Source organism: Lepidochelys kempii, chromosome 15 (assembly GCF_965140285.1).
Source record: "Lepidochelys kempii isolate rLepKem1 chromosome 15, rLepKem1.hap1, whole genome shotgun sequence".
In the NCBI taxonomy this organism is placed as follows: domain Eukaryota; kingdom Metazoa; phylum Chordata; order Testudines; family Cheloniidae; genus Lepidochelys; species Lepidochelys kempii.
This window is the reverse complement of record NC_136394.1, coordinates 27,036,277-27,053,780: the sequence shown is the minus strand read 5'-3', so window position 1 is coordinate 27,053,780 and position 17,504 is coordinate 27,036,277. Positions and strand designations below refer to the sequence as shown.

Genomic DNA, 17,504 nt, shown 5'->3' with positions numbered 1-17,504 from the left:
TGATTGACAGGTCAGTTCATAACTCTGGTGTTCTTAACTCTGAGGTTCTACTGTAATGTGCATGTGCCCTCTGAAATTTAGGTTACTTTTAAGGTGAGCCAAGCGGAGCACTCAAAATTTGAGGTTCTTAATCACTGGTCATTGATGAAAATGTAGGCCTCTAAAAAATACTGTTAATCTCAAAGTAATCCTGCTAAATTCAACAGCGTAAGAATGCTTGATGTTAATGAAAGTTGAAATTTTAGAAACCATCAAGTTGTCTGTTACCTAATTTAGCACTGTGTGTCTAAAGAGAAATCACAAACTCTTAAAGTGTTAATATAGTAGTATTTATTCTCTTAAACATTATTTTCTGCTGTCCTATACTAGACATTACAAATCAAGTTGGTATTGATGAAGCAATGACAAACTCTGGATCCGATGAAGTGAGCTGTAGCTCACAAAAGCTTATGCTCAGACAAATTTGTTAGTCTCTAAGGTGCCACAAGTACTCCTTTTCTTTTTGCGAACACAAACTAACACGGCTGCTACTCTGAAACCTGTTTCCTTTGGTGACTGGTATTGCAAACTCTTGGGTTTCCTGGGACAGACAAAAAGTTAAATTGCACAAGAGAAACTAGCGATCAAATTAGCAGTGACACCAACTGAGTCCCAAGGAAAGCTGCTTTGTGTTAATTTAAAATGTGTAGCTGTATAATAAAGTGATATACTTAAATCTAATTAGCAGGCATGTTATACTTACCATTATTATGTGCTTCTCAATTGAAGAGTGCGGGCTCACTTTGTTGCTACATAGGATGTGGCCCACTGAAAGAGAATTCAGAGCAGGAGTATCAAACTCATTTGGTGGAAAGGGACAGATTCCATGTTTAATGATGGCCTGTGGACTGGGACATAAATTTAGGACTACTTCTTCCTCCTTCAGTCCACAATAAATTCCCCCACTGATGTTTGTTAGAGGAAGGAGGAGAACCCACCCTTTATATAGTATCTAAATGTTTATTCAGTCCCTTATCACATTCAGCATCACTCTGTGAGAAAAGCAGCTCTCCTTCAGGCTGCTGCTACATGTGCTCCCTCTTCTTTCTCCAGCCTCATTTCTGTCTGCCTCTTCCACTATCTTTGAGAGTCTCTACTGTGCTTCCGTTTACATTTCCTTCCCAAAGGAGCTTCCAGTTCCCACCTCTCTGAGGGCATCATTCCCCCACCCTTTTCCTGATCCATCTGTTAGGATGACCAGCAATGGAATTTAGCGCATGGGTTTTTTTTTCCTGTTTGCACAGCACCTAGCACAATGGGGCTGGGCCCCAATCCTGATTAGGGTCTTTAAGCACTACCATAATACAAAATTTTAATAACTGTTAATCTTGATGTTGAAGTGTCATCACTGGGTCTTGGAGCTGATGGTCCAGTGAATGGAAAGTGGGGCACTTTAGACTCATGAGAGCTATTGTATCAGACTCTCTGCAAACTCAGGCAGGCATCGCTGTTGGTTTACATTTGGTTCACATTTTAAGATTTTCTTCACAATCCTGAGGGCTAGAAATGTTTTGTTTTGTTTTTTTATGAGAACTGAAATTGTGCATATATCATGTGGGCCACATCAATATGTCATGCAAGCTGGATCTCGTTTGCAGGCCATATATTTGACACCCCTGCCATTAGTCCTTTGGACCGCTCATGTCCTTTTATGTTGTTGTGTTCTCTAATGCTGGTGGGAATCTCAGGTATATATGATAAGAATGCACAGGGTGTTGTAATTTTGTGTGTCATCTTGGTGTCTTGTGTGTATGTTTGAGACCATCTCCTTTAAGTGCAGTTTATTTGTATCGGTGCCTGTGGTGATTCCCATCAATAACAGCACAAATGGAAGGTTTGTGTTGACTAGAAGTCATTGTTTGAGTGTAGTTATGTAAGACCATAGGAATGGCTATACTGGGTCAGACCAATGGTCAGTCTAGCCGAGTGTCCTGTCTTCCAACAGTTGTCAGTGCCAGATGCTTCAGAGGCAATGAACAGAGCAGGGTAGTTATTGATTGATCCATCCGGTCATCCAGTCCTAGCTTCTGACAGTCAGAGGGACACCTGGAGCTTGGGATTGCATCCCTAACCATCCTGGCTAATATCCATTGCAGTTTCAATGGGATACACAGCTTCATAAAGACTTAGAATGGGCATATATTTGACGGTCTCCCTCTGAGCATTCTCCCACCTTCTCGTATGATCTTTGGGAAACCTGCAGTTGAGTTACTATGCAATGCCAGTAGAGACTTGTTTGCACAGAAGCAGAGAGAAATAAAGCGTCCAAGGAAACAAGCTGCTATTACATCATGTTAGTTATCACAAGAGGAGATGGTGTCAAAATAGGGAATTGTCTAGGCCCTAAGAGGAAATAACATAATGCAGAACAGCTTAAAATCAATTTGTGCAAAGCAAAACAAAAAAATATTTCCATGTTCCCCCAACTCTGCTAGGAGATACTAGTGTGAAAAGGAAGGTGCTGGGCTCTTTCTAAATGTAGAATCTGCACTTTAGCTGTGAAGATAACACATTTTAGTAAATTGCTGCTTGTTACATTTTTGTGTGTAGTTTGTTGTATTAAGCTAAAATTTCGGTAAAGCTACATTATGTGGATTTAAATACACAGGTGATTGTGTTACGTTTGACTTGGTTGGAGGCTTGTATATTGAAGAAAACAAATGACACAGCAGATATATAACCCATGACTGCAGAGAATGAGATTAAAATATGAATGAGCACCCTGAGCCAGGAAATACAATATTAGAATGTTCTTGCTTCTTGTCTTCTGAATGTTTGCCAAACTTTATTTGAAAATCAACCTTGGGAGCTGCCTGTGCAAAAACAAAATGTAACCTCTTAGTATATTTTATATAAGTTGCTAGAATAAGATCTTTAGTCCTCTCTTGGCAGAAATTAGATGACTGCTACAAAGTGTAGCGATGTAATTAAATTAGCTTATGCTAAGAGTAAGTATGATTGCTTGAAGCTTAGCCCCTATCAGTTTGCAAGGAAGCAAGAGCTCAGTTAGCAGTAGAAAGCAAAGGACATTTATGCTTCTGTCAGTCCCTCTGTCTTCTTCCTGCTGCTTCAGTGCATCCTGCTCTGGCAGAGAGAGAAGAAAGTGTAGGATTAGATGACACCAAAGGATACCCTCTCTTCCAAGGGAGCAAAGTGTGAGTAAATCTCAGAGCTCTTTGTATTTTTAAATTTCCCCGCATTTCAAATCTAGCTACAATCTGTTTTATTATATTTCCTTAATAGGTTGTTCACAATTGCAGTTTCCTGCACAGTGAACACTGTAGAAAAACCGCACAGATATTTACAGAAGTTAAGTAGCCCTCTAGGAACTCTTTCCCTCAAAAACAAAACACCAAACAAACCCCTAGTATGAAGAATACTGCAGAGCAGCTGTAGTTTGTTGTATTAAAATTAGGATATGTTAATGTATAATATAATCAACACAAAAATAGTAGTAAGTATCCTCTGAAAATGAACATGTACCTGGATTTTTATAGATTTATAAGGGAGCCACAGAATGTGTTTGTGCTAATATCTGCTTAGTTTTATTAGGAAGGAATGAAGTAATTCTCCTCCCTGTAACCTATATGTCAAATGGTAGCAAAGATCTGTCTTTAGAGCCTCAACAATAAATTGTTGCTTTCCAGGATTACATATATTTATTTAACAAATATTTCAAATTTCAACCAGCCATTGTTATAGTAAGACTGCACCAGAGAGGCAAATGGTGCTCTTAATTGGAGAAGACCGGCTACTCCACAAAGCTAGCATGGCCCTTCATATAGTTCCAAGAGGAGTTCTAACAGACATTCTGGCAACCGGGCTGTTTACTTGTGACATCACAGCCAGCGAGGTCACAATACAAAGAGCGGGGAAAATGCACACATTCTTAACTTACATGTTGATACTGTCTGCATCCTAAGAGCCCAAGTTCAGGGAATTTCTGCTTGCAAAAGTTGATGCTGTCACAAGCAGTACAAGGATCTAAACCCTTGGATCCTGTTCTAGGCGTTAGTGTTGTGACGCATAGGTCCTGGAAAGACGTATCTCAGCTCTTTGCAGGTGAGAAAAGGTGGATCAGATTTTCATCTTTTAAAAATATATTTGTAATATTGTATCTATGTATCTTTGGTTAGTGTCTTGCACTTTTTTTTGTAAATAAAAAAAAAAAGCTCACTTTTAACCACTCACAGCTGTTGTATCTCTAAACCTTAATATAATTAAACTTCAGATTTCAAGTAATTTTTCTTAAATGTGATACCCACAAGAAATTGGACAACTAATTATGCAAAGACTGATGGTCAGTCATATATAGTTGATGTATACTGAAGGGGAAATACATATTTAAAATGTAAAGTACATGGTTTGACTACATCCCTTTTCCCTAACCCTTTATATGTTGTTTGCTCTCTTAGGCCATGATCTTGCAATCAGATATGCTAGTATGGACTTCTGCACCTCTGGAGAGCCCCAATGACTTCAAGGAACTTTTTGCACACGTGCATGGGTCCTTGCTAGTGGGTTGGATTCCTGGATTGGAGCCATAGATTGCAGCCTCCTTGGGGCAGGGATTATGTCTTCATGCATGCCTGGGCATTGCTGCAATACAATAAAATATAGCACTTATTTTCCACTACAGAATTTCTCTACAGAACAGCTGCATGCAAAACACTGAAAAAACAAATATTATGACGGTTAAAGGAAAAACAGTTTTTGAAAATTTCAAATAATGTGTGTTAAATACACTATTAAATACATCAATTTTCAAGAAAACCGGTTAATGAAATTGAACTGTTTCATACAACAAGAGTCTATTGCCATCCCATGGTTTAGTATTTCCCTACTAACAATCAATCTGTGACAAAGGGTAGATCTAGTTAGCCGAACAGGGAAAGACCCCAGAATTCTGAAAATATCCTGTACTTATGGAATACATATTTTGTCAAAGAATCTTGATAAACTGCAAGTGCAAAGTTTTCATGGTTTAAGGACTATAACCACAAAGATAGTTATGACATATGTTGTGCTTTTATCAGCATTAGTAGTCTTAACACTAAGAAATCAAAAGACAGGTTTGCTTTTTCAAACGTTCTGTTCCAGCTGCTGGCTCAGTTACTTCTGATGTCATACAGCATGTTGAATAAAACTGCTACACAATAACTAAGCTAAGCTGCTCCACATTGCCTATTTTGGGGAGCTTCCTTTTGGACAAAGAGGGCAGTTTAAGTCTTCATCCATGTCATTTCTTTGGCCCATGTACTGGGACTAAATAAGGTGCTAGTTGCAGGGTATAAGCAATAGGGAATCTAGATCCAAAGACTTCACAGACTTCATAGACTTTGGATCTAGATTCCCTATTGCTTATACCCTGCAACTAGCACCTTATTTAGCTATCCTCCTCTTGGCTCAGTTATACTGCCCCCAGAGAGAACTTACTGCTTCCCCATAGAGGTAGTAGACCCAGGACATTGCTGCTGGAGAGATGTTATGCCTAACTCAGGGTACTGGTTTAGACATACTTCCTCCAGAGCGCTACTATTGCTTTTATTTTGGTAACTGAAATGGCACCCCACCTTCTGGGATTAGAAGGAACAATTTTGATATTTAAATTCTGATCCATACATCATCATCATACTGGATGCAGAGTTTGCCAACCCAATTTGTGGCAGTCTCATCAGCGAAGTGCAGAGACCTCAGACCACCATCAAATCTGGCCAGAGGGCAGTCATCCGTGACGTGCACCATTGTCTGTCTTTGGCCACAGCCACATGTGGGATCCTCTCCCTGGCCCCGGGTATGAAGGCTGGCTCCATGTTGACCTTGACCCATTCAGAAATCTGGTCAGAAGGGCCCATGTCAAATCAAAACCTGGTACACATGTGACTGGGTCATTTATAAGAGACCGGTTTCTGACATCAGCTGCATACCATTCTTTGATGTTGCAGTCATGCTGATGTTGCAAAGAAGCGTGGGCAAGGCAAGCGGGCCCAGATGGGTGCCACGGCAACAAACGTGCTCTTGGGTGGTTGAAGAGGACTGTGCATTGTGATAGGCTTGGATTTGTCCTGATCTTCTCAACTATTCTGGGTTTAGCATCCTCACAATGGATGTGTGGAGGAGTGATGTCGCTTAACATGCGGAGCCACAGCTCTAGTGTGAGTCAAATTGTCTCAGTTACAGTGTGTATGGCTGAATATAGTTGTGTGTCAACCAACTTGATGCGAGACGAAGGGAGCCAGACTGGAGCACAGTATTCTGCTGCAGAGTAACAGAGGCTAAACTGGCTGATTGGAAAGTTTGAGCATTTACACCCCACAAAGTGTGAAGTGCCAGCCAATTTGCTTAGAAGGTTGTTACGTGGCCTCTCCTTAGCCACAATTTTCCTCAGGTGGTTAAGATATCTTAGAGATTTTTCAGGGTTACTCCAAGAGACTGGGTGGGATTTATGTTTCAAGCGATGTCCATTGAGAAAGATATTCAGTTCTTGGACTTCTTTGGCATTGTAAAGATGGAAAACACTCAAAATTTTCTTGGTCACACTTGATTGTAAATGCCACCGACTACAGTATTCGGCCGTCTTCATCAAGCCAGGAATTAGGGCATCTTCAAGTTCTGGGAATGACTGTGCTTGGACACCTAAGCAAATGTCATCTGCGTACGTGAACTTATGGGACTGGGTAAGCAAGCTGAAGGTCACTTGTGTACAGGTTGAAAAGTTTCAGTGCCGGCACAGAGCCTTGGGGTAGATTGTTGGTTTGTCTTTTCCACACAGTAGTTCTGTCTTCCAGAAACGTCTGTTGTGGAGGAGAGGGTCAACAATGTTGATTACCCATGCAGGAAGTGCTCTTGACAATTTGACTGTGTCACATGCTGTGTGCTAGACTGTGTCACATGCTGCTGTCCGGTCCAGAAATATGGCTCCCATCTTTGGGTTATTCTGAAAACCTTTTTCAATGAAAGTTGTCAAAGCTAGCACGTGATCATGCTCCAACCTGTCTGAAAGCCCCCTTGCTCGATGCTGACTATTGATTCCACTTCTGGGGAGATGTACTGAAGAATGAGACACTCTAACACCTTGAATGGCATGGACGATAGAGATATTGGTTGATACTGACATAATGTTGCAAGCTCTTTCCCTGGTTTCAGGAGAGCAATGACTTTTGACATTCACCATGCCTTCAGAAGTCACTTTTCAGTGACCACTTGCGTGAAGAACTGAGCCAGCCACTGATGGACACGAGTCCCGAGAACTCTGGTGATATGTCAGTAGCAGAGCATTCTTAATTCTACTCAGAGTTTTGTCTAACTCTGTGGCTGTGAACAACTGTATAAATTGGCGAGTGGTGTTTCTTTTCTTTGAAACTTGACACCATTCATTACGGACTTGTCATCTGACTTGGTTCTCATTTAGGGCCTTTGATACGTTCAGCAGACAGCTGGCAGCTTGGTTTGGCGTGACGGGTGGTCAGCTTAGGGCTGGTGGTTGCTGAGCTGCGCCGAAATGATGAATCAAATTCCAGCACTTTCAGCTTGCATGAGTGACATCTAGATTCAGTGTTGTCTCTTCCCATCATCTAGCAGCAGCCAGTGACTTGGTTAAGTGATCAACAATATCTGGCTCACCAGAGGATTCATGCATGGTAGCATGCCTTGGTGCCACCAGGCCAGTTTGGACTCTTGCTGTCATAGGCAGCCACTAATGGGCTGGGTGCTGAGGACAAACGTTTTGGGAATGTCCCAGTAATAAGTTAGCAGTAGAGAACTACACTATTCTTATCCAAGTACCAATAAAAATACCTTAATTTCTCAAACATCTAGCTGTTGGTATTTTCCAACTGAATGACCCTGTTCTTTGGTACGAGCCACCTCTCATCTTTGGTTTTGAGTTCAGATAAAATCAAAAGTGACTCTGTCACTAATCTCAGACACTGTTCATCGGTTCAGGCAAAATAAGAAGTTAGTGGGCTCAGTTCAGACCATCTCTGAGGTTGGAACAAACCACAGTGGGGACCCAGGTTTGCTTTGGGGTGTTTTGATTCAGGAGAGGTTGTACAGTGGTGTGTGTATACTTTCCATTTTGTCTTGCCCTGTCTACAGCAGCTGGAGTCCAGTAGCTTAAACTAGAACGCATATGGCTTACACTTACCAGCCTAGTGAGCAAAGGGCTGAGAGGCTACGTTGCCCACATTCTAAATATGGATAAGGCCATTGTCTATCTCTGGTTGTATGTGTAGACAATGTTTTTAATACAAATAAGGGTGTGGGGGAACTACAGTCCTTCAAAGAGCTTGCTACATTAATAAATTAATTTCTCAGCTTGTTTTCTGTTAAAGAAATGTGATAGTGATGCATCCCTAACTCCTTCCGCATGCTTTCACCTGCTTAATCCCTCCCAGAGTAAAATTTATTTTTCGTTGCTGAAATTGGCTCTGTGGAGTTTTGGGGCTTTTTTCCTTAGAGATTTTCTCCAGAACAGATTGAAAATGAGACTACGGTGCTGCTGCTTTTAGCCTTGATTTATTAACAGTGCAGGTTATCTGACACACATTGTGTTTGCATTATCTCTGTAGAAAATAACCTCATAGTACTAGCAAGGCAAAGAACTACAATTTGTTTTGCCAGCATAAAGATGGACTAAATTATGACTATGAAATGGGCATTGTGACAAGGCTGCGAAGCTTGCCTGACTCCAGGTCTGACAGGTCAGACAAGGAATAACTTCAATCTGTAGTGTGTGTTCATAATTTTCCTGTCCTACAAGTTATGGATTTGCTGCTTTGTTAATTATCCCCTTGGGAGGAAAGCAGTGAACAGCGTCATACTATTTAGCCATTGAGCCAGCTATTGAATCAATGTCTAGTGAAGCACTTTGATGTAGGAAGGAAGGGGGTGGGGAATGTCTTAAATATTCTGCCTTTGCGGGTAGGATTCCTTCTGAAGTTAAGGAGACAAGGAAGGCATTTTAAAAATGTAACTTTCATTGTGAGGAAATCAACGTATTAAGAACATGTCACTGACACTGAAAAGCTACAGAATTCCCAGGACCCTGATTATAGAGCACACCTGCCAACATTTGAATACTATAAATAGGGACATTTGAGCTCCAGCTCCTCTAAAAGATTGCCTGTGTCTTGAGATTGTTTTCAAGATCAGATGTTGCATTTAATTTAGCATGGCTATGCCATGCTGTGTCTGTGTGCTGTCTGTCTGTCTGTACTCCATTGATACAGGCTGGTGTAGCTGTATTTTACTTGACATGGTTTTTTACTAGTGAAAACAGTTTAAAACATGAACAAGCTTGTAGTATAAATCTGACCTTGGGGAGAAAAATAGATGCTGTTTTAAGCTTAAAAGAAGTGATCTGAAAAAGCTTTTTGGAGATTGGGGAAAAAAATTGTCTTTGAGACTATTCACTCCTTAGTGGGGATAATTGACACGTTTTGTATTTTTGTTACAAATTTTCATCTTAGGTAGACAAACAATATTCTGATTAAATACAAACAAAACAGTAGAACGTCATTTTCAATGAGTTGAAGATTGAAGCACAAACCAACAAAGGGAAGCAATGTCAAAATCTCCAAAAGAGATTCAACAACTCTGTGCTTCTGAGTTGATTTTTTTCCCCTCTTACGGCATGTTTACATTACGGTTAAAAACCCACAACTGGTCGGTGCCAGCTGACTCAGGCTCGCAGGGCTTGGGCTAAGGGGCTGTTCAGTTGAGGTGTAGATGTTTGGGTGTGGCTGGGGCCCAGGCTCTGGGAGTCTGTGAGGTAAGAGGATCCCAGAGACGGGCTCCAGCCTGAGCCTGAGGGCAGGTGTACACTACCACTCTGGTCAATCTAAGCTACGCAATTTGAGTTACGTTAGGAGCGTAACTCAAGTTGACGTAGCTTAGATCTACCTACCATGGGGGCTACACTATGCTATGTCAACCGGAGATGCTCTCCCGCTGACATTGCTTCCACCTCTCATTGATGTGAAGTACAGAAACCGATGGGAGAGCGCTCACCCATTGATTGAGCATGTCTTCATTAGACCCGCTAAATCGATGCCACTGCATCGATTGCAGCAGTGCCAATTTAGCTCCATAGTGAAGACAGTGTCTACACTGCAATTAAAGAGACCCATAGCCCAAGCCCCTTAGCCCGAGTCAAATGGCACAGGCCAACCGTGGGTGTCTCATTTCAGTGTAGACATACCCTAGTCGTGTAATTTCCTCGATGACTGACTGTGTGTTTGCCTTTCACCTGTTATTGGGTCCGGTGCTGCTGCCGCTGCTTCTCTGGCTCAGCACAATAAACCCGGTTCAAGCTTATTTTTGTAACTGACTTTAGAGGCATGTCTGTCTTGTTCCCTGGCCCTAAGAATTATTTTTAAAATATTTGCTCATCCATCATCACCTCTGTAGATTTCACAGCAGTAACATTTTTAACCCTCTACACTTGGCCTCTCCCTTCTACCTGCCACTATTTCTTGTAGCAAATCTCCCAAAATCATCATCCTGGGGATTTTCAGATGTGTTTTAGATCAGGGATTTACACCACTGGCATTAAATTAAATAGATTTTGGCTTTTAAATGAATACAGGATACTGTAGCATTGAAAAGACAGAATAAAATATATGTCTTTATTCCCTGCCTGTTTACCCTACTTTCCCCACCCAAAGGGAAAGTGCTTATCTCTTCTCTCTGCATGTTTAGTTAATTGAATAGTAAGTCTTCCACTTTTTTTTTTTATTATGAACATGTGATAAAGAGCAGAAATAGAGAGTTTGCAGATGATGGGTGAAAATGCAGGGAAAGAGTAAAAAGATTAGGACTGTTTAATTTAGTTAGGGGATGTGAGAGGTGTGTATGAAATAATAAATTACATAGAAAAAGTAAATCAGGCAGTCCCATTTATTAAAATGCATTAAGGGGACATTCAATATAAATTGAAAAGCAGTGAATAAAAACAAATACAAGGAAATAGCCTTTTCTATACACATGTATAACTAACCTGTGGAACTCACTGCCACAAGATTGAGTCAAAATGTTTAGGGGGATTCTAGGAAACGATTATATAGATAATGAGAATATCTGTTTGGATTTGGCAGGAAAGAGTAGAAGGTATATAAAACCCGCATGCTTGAGGTCATAAGTCAACTTTTAACGGCCAGAATTTAGGAAGCAACTCTCTTTATGGCCAGGTTATTCCATAATTGTCCACTATGGGGTTCTGCACTTTCTTCTTAAAACTTTTTTACTGCCAGTGCCTGAGAGGACACAGAACTAAATGGATGACTGATCTGAACTGGTACAGCAAGTCCTGTGTTCCTGACTTCATACTGAATCCTCATTTATTGCAAACTTGGACTTGAAACCAGCAGAGTCAAACTGGCCATGATTATGCAATTGGGTAGAGTGAGAGAATGAAATTCCAGATTACAACAGCTCTGTTGGTCCTCTGCACTCCTTATTGCAGCCTTTCTGCCCTGCTTATTTTCCTTCTAGGTTAATTTGTAGGGTTATTGCATGCCCTGAAAAGGGATAAACATGCAGGTTATTGTAAGTGGGATGTGCTTCAGAAGTAGAGTTAACTCCATGAGGTTTTAGTAATGAGAATCATTATGCGGAGTTAAATCTAGTACAAGGGTTCTCAAACTTCATTGCACCGCAACCCCCTTCTGACAACAAAAATTACTACATAACCCCGGGACTGGGGACTGAAGCCTGAGCCCACCCGAGCTTACTGCCCAGGGTGGAGGGGCCAAAGCCCCACCACCCTGGACAGGGGGCGCAAAGCCCGAGGGCTTCAGCCTTGGGCAGGGGGCCTGTAACCTGAGCCCTGCTGCCCAGGGCTGAAGCCAAAGCCTGAGCCCTGCCACCCAGGGCTGAACCCCGTAGGCTTGGGCCTCAGGCGGTGGGGCTCGGGCTTCAGCCCCGGTCCCCAGCAAGTCTAAGCCAGCCCTGGCAACCACATTAAAACAGGGTCATGACCCACTTTGGGGTCCTGACCCACAGTTTGAGAACCGCTGATCTAATATTTCAATTTCAAGATACAGTATCTCACAACTCTGTACCTTTGTCAGATACCATGGTATTTCCTCTTTCTCCTTCTTTTGTATCCCTCTCTCGGTCTCAAAGACTTCCTTATCCAAAATGTGATGATTACCTTGGCTGAGGACTGTGTAAGATTCTCTTTCAAGCTAGTTGCTGGTACTTGGTCAGAAAGATGGGTACAAATTGCTTTTTAAGTTGAATTGCTCAGTTTAGTGCTGCCTGGTCCTTTTCCTCTCCTTCACCTCTCCCCATGGGTTTTGGCTTTGAGTTTAGGTTTGGGCAAGATCATGTGACAGAATCCAGGTAGCAATTTGTAGCTTTTCCCAAAAATACCTTTAAATCACAAATTCTTTAGGGAGAAGAAAATGGAGGCAGAAAAGCATATGAGCTGGCTTATTACAGCTAGCCTTGGAACGAACTACAGTCATGAATCTTGATTTTAAAATGTTTGTTTTTAGTGAAGAGTCAGTTTCCTTCACTTTGGGCTCAACGGTAAGCTGTCTTATTCAGTGTTGGTGGGACAGTGTTGCCTCTGAGAATACTGAAATGGGCTATGATTTTACTTATACAGCTGAGATCAATGAAGACTCTTGCAGTTGTAACCTGAAACTTTTGAAAGCAAGCGTTGCAATGGTTTTGCTGAAGTTGGCTATTGCTGTATTGCTGAAGTTGGCTACAAACCTAATCGCTGATTGATTAAATTACCAGCCTTTACTTAATAACTATGTTTGAAAAATTTAAATGAGCAGGTATTCCAGTTGTTCAAAATGGACCTAAGATGAGTCAGTTGGTCAACTAGGTTTAGCATCCGTCTTGATTCAGTTTGCGAAAAGTGCTAAATTATGTTGAAATTATTTCTAAATCTTTCTTGAAACTTTAACGTTAATGGGATTGAAAGTTGAGAACTACCTGATTAGCCCCTTGTGTCAGAGGAAGTGCAGAATGGGGCTGCACACAGACCCTGGCATGGGGGGGGAAGGAGACAGATGGGGCATACAGAACCCTTGGGATGAGGGAGGGTTGGAAGTGGGGCTGCAGGGAGTCCTTGAAATAGAGGGAGATGGGAAGATGGCAGAAAGAGAGAGAGAGCTTGGGGGGGGGGCGGAATGTAGGGATACAAGGACACTGATGGATGCAGTGTATTTGGCCTTCAGAAGCAACAAAGTGTGTGACCCTCTAGTTCAGGGGAGGCCAACCTGTGGCTCTGGAGCCACATGCGGCTCTTCAGAAGTTAATATGCGGCTCCTTGTTTAGGCACTGACTCCGGGGCTGGAGCTACAGGTGCCAACTTTCCAACGTGCTGGGGGGGTGCTCACTGTTCAACCCCTGGCTCTGCCACAGGCCCTGCCCCCACTACACCCCTTCCTGCCCCTGAGCCTGCTGTGCCCTCGCTCCTCTCCCCCTCCCCCCCCAGCCTCCTGCATGCCACGAAACAGCTGATCAGAAGGTGCAGGGAGGGAGGGGGAGACGCTGATTGGCGTGGGTGGGAGGCGCTGGGAACGGGGCGGTGGGAGCTGATGCGGGTATGCACATTGTAGGGAGAATGGTCACTTTGGATGAGCTATTACCAGCAGGATAGTGAGTTTGTGTGTGTGGTTTTTGGGAGGGGGGTGAGGGGGTGAGAGAACCTGGATTTGTGCAGGAAATGGCCCAACTTGATTATCATGCACATTGTGTAAAGAGTTGTCACTTTGGATGGGCTATCACCAGCAGGAGAGTGAATTTGTGTGGGGGGGTGGAGGGTGAGAGAACCTGGATTTGTGCTGGAAATGGCCCACCTGATGATCACTTTAGATAAGCTATTACCAGTAGGACAGTGGGGTGGGAGGAGGTATTTTTTCATATTCTCTGTGTATAAATAAAGTCTGCTGCAGTTTCCATGGCATGCATCCGATGAAGTGAGCTGTAGCTCACGAAAGCTCATGCTCAAATAAATTGGTTAGTCTCTAAGGTGCCACAAGTACTCCTTTTCTTTTTGCGAATACAGACTAACACGGCTGTTACTCTGAAACCTGATGTAGTACTATGGCTCTTTGGCAATGTACATTGGTAAATTCTGGCTCCTTCTTAGGTTCAGGTTGGCCACCCCTGCTTTAGTTATTCTTGTTTATAAAATGTATGCCTTCCTGTTCTTTCACAGCTTAGTCTGTATTTGTCATGACTGTCTGTCTGCTTTGATTTCAGAGGGCTCTTTTCTGTTGTTCATGCATGTGAAAGCTCAAGTTTAAGATTCATGGGTGATTTACTAAAAGAATAGCCCCAGAGACTTTCTCTTCTTTTAGTCATAACTCTAACGAAGGGGTTGGAGACATAGTTTCTAGGATCACTTGATGAAGAATGTTACTTTTAGCAACCTCAGAATTTTCTTATTTATGTGCATAACTTAAGCGCCAAACATCAGAGGTGGTAATTACAGCTTGTTAGTAAAGTGTAAATTTTTAGCATAGCTATAAGAACATGGTTTGAATTTGGCACGGCTGACCTTGAAATAGTACAAGAATGCTTCACTTAGTCACAAAGTCTGCAAGGCAGCATGACTGATACTTTTTTTGTTTCACAGTGAATTGATTTTCAGCAGCTCTAGCATGCTGTCCATTAATAATACATGAAGAGTAAAATTTACTTTGGTAGGTAAAAGACATTGATGTTGTCCCTCCTTAGTCTTCAGTGCTATAGAATGAATTTCGCGTAGCTCACGAAAGCTTATGCTCAAATAAATTTGTTAGTCTCTAAGGTGCCACTAGTACTCCTTTTCTCCTTCATTACTGCTTCAGGATTTATCGTATGCCAAAATTGCAGGCCCGGGTGTTGGTAGTACTTGAACTGGGAGAACTAAAAGCCGCAAGCGTCTGCCCTGTGTACACTAAGATTACTTAGTACAAGACACTAAGGCTATGGCTACACTACAGAGCTTACAATGGCACAGCTGCACTGATGCAGACGTTTTAAGCGGATGGCAGAAGCTCTCCCGCCAACATTATGCTGTCCACATTGGTGATTAGGTCGGTGTAACTTACATCACTTGGGGTGGGGTGGCGGCTTACTCACACCCCTGAGTGACATACCTTATACCGACATAAGCTGTAGTGTGTACATAGCCAAGTAAATAGTAGGGTCAGGACCCACCTTTCAGTTCCTGCTTGTCATGCTCTGAGAAAATAGTTGAACAAGTAGAGTGTGATTTCTACATATCTAAATTTCTTCTAACCTTTTCCCCCAAGCTTTTGTTCAGCTCCCTAGTGCAATTTTAATAGTAATTTGTCATCACTGCCCTGTCAGTGTTTCTTTAACCAAAATGCTATTAACTTAAATGCTGCCTTTGTAAAATTTAGTGTATATCCAAGGTATGTTGACTGTAGAACAGTGTGTAGTTTTAAAGAAGAAAACCAAAACACAGGCTTTAAATTCAAATTATATTTGAAGGAAGCAAATTCTAAAGCTTTTGTAGTCAGGAGAAAAGATGCCTTCCTTCTCTTAGAGCAAAAATCTCATGGCATGTCTCCTTGGGAAACCTATAGCTGGTCTCTGAGTCAGAGCTGCTCTTTATCCCAGCAACCTAATTCCTCTTCCTCCTGACTCTGGTTCCAAAGGATTGGAGCTGGGGCACTGTATTGGGGACTTTTATGATGAGCTAATGGGTCTCATGATTCTAAATGCTGGATTCCAAGAGAACTGAGGTGGGTGTTTACTTGTTAGCTCTCTGAGTCTAACAGACTCTGCTGATCCATCTTAGCTTTTCAGTTCAAATCATTTTTAAAAGCTTTCTGTTTGTCCTAAGTCCCTTACTGACTTGCAGTTAGCTCTCTTGCTAGTCTAAATTTGTTTTCACTGGGCTGTTGCAACACTTTAAAAATACTTGACTTAAAACTGTACGGGGCATAGAATGATTACATCTGTGCTTGGTGGTGTTAGTAATGCTGTTAAGGGCTTTGTTTTTCATTCTTAAAATAGCTCTTTAGTTTAAAGCTCAAGCTGAACACAGCAGTGTTTAATGTCGTGAATTGTCTCAATGCTTTAGCTTCAGACTTGATTTCTTTCAGTAGGAAATAGTCTTCTAAAACGTGGGAAGTGCCTGACTCCCTCTGAGAATATTCGTGTTGTAGTTGTATGGGACTTTTATTGTACTGTACTTTCTGTACAGCAATTTCTTTACAAATTTTTTATTCTGTAGGATTTAAAATGTATTTTATGTTGTCTCTAACGTTTTTATATACAGGCTTAACCCAAAGGCAGAAAACATAGAAGCACATACTGCATCCATGTTTGGGAAAAGATAGTTACTACGGACAAAGGGCATAAACATCGACGACATAAGAAAGATGAGTATGTTAAAACCAAGTGGGCTTAAGGCTCCTACCAAGATCAGCAAGCCTGGAAGTACAGCATTGAAAACATCTGCATCTGTTGCTGCTGGTAATGAAGATTTTAACATCTTAACACTTTTTTCTTAAGTATCCTTTCTTCTAACAAAAACTAATCTGAAGGTTGCGGTTGAATTCTTATATATCTGGTCTAACTGAACTGATGTCTTCAGTACACAGTAAAATCTGAATTTACAAACTGGGCATAATTCTGAGTTCATAAGAAAAATGCATTTTAAAAAACTTAAAGGATTAGTTTATTTCCTTGAATGTTACTGCATTTACCTAGTGATATAATGTTCAAAGACTTGATCGTTCTAAGGAAGAGCATTCTATTTCGGAGTGTGCCGCGCTTCCAGACTTGTGAATTGTGAGCGGATCACTCATAACAAATTAAGGATACCTGGAATGCAGCTGACATGTCATTATGTGGCATATTATTGGTTATGTGAGGTCTGAGGTATGTGCTTGCCAGTATAGCCAACTGCTGTTTATTTGCCCCTCAGTACAGTAATCTCTTAAAGTGATCATGACATAATAAAAGGCTTCAAGCCTTTTTGACAGTAATATACAGTTTTACATTCTAGCTCGTAAATTTAAATTTAGTGCCGTGGTATTGTGTATTATTATTTTTGATCTTTCAGAAAGTTCCAGCTACTGAGTAAAATATGCTGGTACTTTAGAGTCTTAGAAACAAACATTCATTTCTGTATCCATACATATATTGTAAAGTCTTGAGGCCCAAAGCTCTCATCTTCTCAAAGCAGCAATTTTTGCCAAATTGACCATCTAGTCAAGCAGCTCAAAAAATGAAGCTGATGATTATTAAATGTATCCCATTTTTAAATGGTCCAAAGGAGAGTAATGAGCTTATGGTTAAAGCATAGGCCTGGGAGTCAGACTCCATGGATTCTAGGCCTGACTCTATAGACTTCCTGTAGGTTCAAGCTTTTTTTGTACCTCTGTTTCCTCTCCTATCAACTGAGGCTAATACTACCTCAGTGGAGGGTTAGACTTAACTTGCTAAAGAGTAGGAGGACTTGTGGCACCTTAGAGACTAAC

General features: G+C 41.6%; 1 protein-coding gene across 19 annotated transcripts in view; it reads left to right on the top strand.

The window, feature by feature from the left end:
- CLIP1 (CAP-Gly domain containing linker protein 1) overlaps positions 1-17,504 on the top strand; it is a 120,890-nt gene that overhangs the window by 27,144 nt on the left and 76,242 nt on the right. For all 19 annotated transcript variants that reach the window (XM_073313343.1, XM_073313331.1, XM_073313341.1 and 16 more), the window contains one exon: positions 16,298-16,494. In XM_073313343.1, coding sequence (XP_073169444.1) covers positions 16,401-16,494 — 94 coding nt within the window. In that variant the 5' untranslated portion in view covers positions 16,298-16,400. Of the gene's footprint in view, positions 1-16,297; positions 16,495-17,504 lie in introns of those variants that run through there.